Source organism: Rhinoraja longicauda, chromosome 36 (assembly GCF_053455715.1).
Source record: "Rhinoraja longicauda isolate Sanriku21f chromosome 36, sRhiLon1.1, whole genome shotgun sequence".
Taxonomy (NCBI): Eukaryota; Metazoa; Chordata; class Chondrichthyes; order Rajiformes; family Arhynchobatidae; genus Rhinoraja; species Rhinoraja longicauda.
In genome coordinates, this window is record NC_135988.1 from 18535812 (window position 1) to 18540811 (window position 5000).

Consider the following 5000-nt stretch of genomic DNA (forward strand, 5'->3'; position numbering starts at 1 on the left):
GAAGGAGAATTAAAGTGGGAGCAACTTGGTCAGAATGGAAGCGTTGGGCCGAAGGGCCTGTTTCTATGAGCCTGACATGTAATACAATAGACAATAGCAATAGGTGCAGGAGGAGGCCATTCAGCCCTTCGAGCCAGCACCACCATTCAATGTGATCATGGCTGATCATTCTCAATCAGTACCCCATTCCTGCCTTCTCCCATACCCCCTGACTCCGCTATCCTTAAGAGCTCTATCTAGCTCTCTCTTGAATGCATTCAGAGAATTGGCCTCCACTGCCTTCTGAGGCAGTGATTTCCACAGATTCACAACTCTCTGACTGAAAAAGTTTTTCCTCATCTCCGTTCTAAATGGGCTACCCCTTATTCTTAAACTGTGGCCCCTTGTTCTGGACTCCCCCAACATTGGGAACATGTTCCTGCCTCTAACATGTCCAACCCCTTAATAATCTTATGTGTTTCAATAAGATCCCCTCTCATCCTTCTAATTCCAGTGTATACAAGCCTAGTCGCTCCAGTCTTTCAACATACGACAGTCCCACCAGTTATAGTGCATGCTAATTTTGTTTACTGATCTTTTCAGTGGTATCTATGGATCACACATGGGCAGATGCAAGCAGCTTGGATGAAACATAGAAAATAGGTGCAGGAGGCCATTCGGCCCTTCGAGCCAGCACCGCCATTCATTGTGATCATGGCTGATCATCCCCAATCAATACCCCGTGCCTGCCTTCTCCCCATATCCCTTGATTCCACTAGCCCGAGAGCTCTATCTAACTCTCTCTTAAATCCATCCAGTGATTTGGCTTCCACTGCCCTCGGTGGCAGAGAATTCCACAAATTCACAACTCTCTGGGTGAAAACGTTTTTTTTCTCACCTCAGTTTTTAAATGGCCTCCCCTTTATTCTAAGCCTGTGGCCCCTGGTTCTGGACTTCCCCCAACATTGGGAACATTTTTTCTGCATCTAGCGTGTCCAGTCCTTTTATAATTTTATATGTTTCTATAAGATCCCCTCTCATCCTTCTAATGGGGCATCTTGGTCAGATGTGTTGCTGTTCCTCTTTTCTGTGGCATCTTATTGAAGACCCTCTGAGTATCCCGATCAGCTCCCATAGTTTAGTCCAACATAGTTTCCCTTCGCTAACTGGATGCTGACTCGGGCCTCGCCTACTATTCTTGACCAAGTGTCCTGTTACCACTCCATAACATTATCCCGGTATTCCCCCTTTCCTAATAACGATCCGTGGAGATCCACAATAGTTCTAAATACAAGTCTAACATTTTATAGAAATGAACAGTTAAAAAGCTATAAATCGGAAGCTTTATTAAATCACAGCCCCAGGCAAGCAAGGTCAACTCCATTAGAATATCACCACACTCAGCACTGGCTGAATAATTGCCTTTTAAACTTCTACAGACTCATTATGACCGTTGCATTGAGTCAGGACTTTATTCTAAAATATTAAACATTGCTGGATCAATAGGAGGCTTTAGCATTCTCCAATGCTGCATTAGTCAAGGTAGGTGGATATTGACCACATCTAATGGGAACCAAGACCTTCACAGTGGGCCTTGCTGAGCTCAGCCAGTGAGACTCTGCTGAGGGTAGCACCTCCCCTCCCCTCCTCCCCCACCCCCCCCTCACCCTCCTTCCCTACCCTCCTCCCCCCTACCCTCCTCCCTCCCACTCCTAATACCCTTCTCCCCCCTACCCTCCTCCCCCCACTACCCTCCTCCCTCCTCACCCTCCTCCCCTACCCTCCCCCCCCACTACCCTCCTCTCCCTCCCCCTACCCACCTACTACCCTCCTCCCCCCCCACCCTCCTCCCCCGACCCACCTCCCTCCACCCCCTACCCTCTCTCCCTCCCACCCACCTCCCTCCCACCCCCCTACTACCCTTCTCCCCCTACTCTCCTCCCACCTCCCCCTACCCTCCTCCCTCCCACCCACCTACTACCCTCCTCCCTCCCACCCTCCTCCCCTACCCTCCTCCCTCCCTCCTACCCTCCTACCTGCCTCCCTATCTCCCTACCTCCCTACCTATCTTCCTCTTACCTCATACCTACCTACGTGCCTACCTACCTGCCTCCCTCCCTACCTGCCTCCCTACCTACCTACCTGTGTCCCTACCTACCTGTGTCCCTACCTACCTGTGTCCCTACCTACCTACTTATCTACCTACCTGTGTCCCTCCCTCCCTCCCTCACTCCCTCCCTACCTTCCCCTTACCTCATACCTACTTACCTCCTCCCTATCTCCTTCCTACCTCCTCCCTCCCCTCAGTATGGCAACTCCATTCCCACCAGCACGCTGGGCAGCTTTGACCATTAGATGGGGAGCAGGGCCACAGCCGTTTTGAGTGTGATCTCAGCCAGAGGGTGGTGAATCTGTGGGATTCATTGCCACAGATGGCTGTGGAGGCCGAGTGAATGGGTTATTCCTAAAGCTGAGAATGACAGGTCCTTGATCAGTGCGGGTGTCAGGGGTTACGGGGAGAAGGCAGGAGAATGGGGTTAGGAGGGATAGATAGATCAGTCAAGATTGAATGTTGGGGTAGACTCGATGGGCCGAATGGCCTAATTCTGCTCCTATCACAGATGATTTGGCTGAATTGCATGCTGAACAAGGGTTTTCACTGTATCCCTGAACACATGATAATAAATAAATATCACAAAGTGGATCTGCTATCACGCATTACAAACACCTTGCTTCCACATCTCTATTCCAACACCATTTCTTACTTGTGTGGGAAAAATACTGCAGATGCTGGTTAAAATCGAAGGTCGACACAAAATGCTGGAGTAACCCAGCGGGTCAGACAGCATCTCGGGAGAGAAGGAATGGGTGACGTGTTCGGGTCGAGACCCTTCTTCAGACTGACCCGAAACATCACCCATTCCTTCTCTCCCGAGCTGTTGCCCGTCCCGCTGAGTTACTCCAGCATTTTGTGTGTCCATATCCCTCCAAACCTGTCCTGTCTACCTGTTTCTTAAACGTTGGGATAGTCCCAGCCTTAACTACCTCCTCTGGCAGCTCGTTCCATACACCCACCACCCTCTGTGTGAGAAAGTTATCCCTCAGATTCCTATTCAATCTTTTCCTCTTCATCGTAAACCTATGTCCTCTGGTCCTCGATTCCCCTACTCTGGGCAATATTTCTTAATTTCTAAGTGTACTTTTCTTACTTTCTGTACACTGTGGACGGCTCGATTGTAATGATGTATTGATTTCCGCTGGCCATTTAGCACGCAACAAAAGGCTTTTCACTGTACCTCGGTACACGTGACAATAAACTCAACTAAATTAAACTAAAAACGATTGAAGCGACTTTCTAAATGTTGCGTAAACATAGAGATCCGCATCTCATTCCACCACCTGCTTTGGGAATGTGCTCCGAAGTTCAACCACTCTCTGGGTAAAAGAAATACACTTCAGAGCACTTTTAAAACTCTTTCCTCGCACTGTAAACCTGCATCCTCTAGTTTATGATACTCCAACTATGGGAGGAAGATTGTGTCCATAGTTCAATCCAGCACCCTTCAGTCTCTTCTTGGAACACAAACCCAGCTGATCCATCACTCTGAGCCATGGAGTGATACAGTGTGGAAACAGGCCCTTTCCTTCGGCCCAACTCGCCCACACCGGCCAACAATGTCCCAGCTACACTCGTCCCACCTGCCCGCGTTTGGTCCATATCCCTCCAAACCTGTCCTGTCTACACTGTTTCTTAAACGTCGGGATTGTCCCTGCTCAACTACCTCCTCTGGCAGCTCGTTCATACACCCACCACCCTCTGTGTGAGAAAGTTACCCCTCAGATTGCTATTAAATCTTTTCCTCTTCATCGTAAACCTATGTCCTCTGGTCCTCGATTCCCTACTCTGGGCAAGAGATTCTGTGCATCTAAAATAGATGCATCCCTAGGTACATCACTATAACTAGAGTCTAAACTAAACTAGGCACCTCCAGTCCAGGCAGCATCCTGTCAACCTCCTCAGCATAGTGGAGACATCTCCACAAACTATCTCACCTTTATAGAAACATAGAAAATAGGTGCATGAGGAGGCCATTTGGCCCTTCGAGCCAGCACCGCCATTCATTGTGATCATGGCTGATCTTCCACAATCAGTAACCTGTGCCTGCCTTCTCCCCATATCCCATGACTCCACTAGCCCCTAGAGCTCTATCTAACTCTCTTTTAAATTCATCCAGTGAATTGACTTCCACTGCCCTCTGTGGCAGAGAGTTCCACAGATTCACAACTCTCTGGGTGAAACGTTCCTTCTCACCTCAGTTTTAAATGGCCTCTTTATTCTTAAACTGTGTCCCCTGTTTTCTAGGTTGTCCTATCCTTTCATAATTTTATACGTTTCTATAAGATCCCCTCTCATCAATAGACAATAGGTGCAGGAGGATGCCATTCGGCCCTTCGAGCCAGCACCGCCATTCAATGTAATCATGGTTGATCATCCACAATCAGTACCCTGTTCCTGCCTTCACCCCATACCCCCTGACTCCGCTATCCTTAAGAGCTCTATCTAGCTCTCTCTTGAATGCTTCTAAACTCCAGTGACTACAAGCCCAGTCTTTCCAATCTTTCCTCATATGACAGTCCCGCCATCCCGGCGATTTGCCTGGTGAACCTACGCTGCACTGCCTCAATAGCGAGGATGTCCTTCCTCAAATTAGGAGACCAAAACTGCACACAGTACTCCAGGTGCGGTCTCACCCAGAGCCCTGCACAACTGCAGAAGGACCTCTTTACTCCTATACTCAACTCCTCTTGTTATGAAGGCCAACATGCCATTGGCTTTCTTCACTGCATGTTTAATGTATTTGCCTGAGCCATGGTTGGTAGAACATAGAACAGTGCATCACAGCTGTCAGTCCGTGCTGAACATGAAGCAAGTTAAACTAACCCCCTCTGTCTGCACGTGATCCATATTCCTCCATTCCCTGCATATCCGTGTGCCTGTCTATAAGCCTCTTAAACACCAA

General features: G+C 48.8%; 1 protein-coding gene across 1 annotated transcript in view; it reads left to right on the forward strand.

The window, feature by feature from the left end:
- The window catches only part of LOC144610395 (prominin-2-like), a 37490-nt gene extending 36862 nt beyond the window's left edge, over positions 1-628 (forward strand). Inside the window, exon 20 of the mRNA XM_078429030.1 lies at positions 583-628. Coding sequence (XP_078285156.1) covers positions 583-628 — 46 coding nt within the window. The remainder of the gene's footprint in view (positions 1-582) is intronic.
- The last annotated feature ends 4372 nt before the right edge of the window (positions 629-5000 follow it).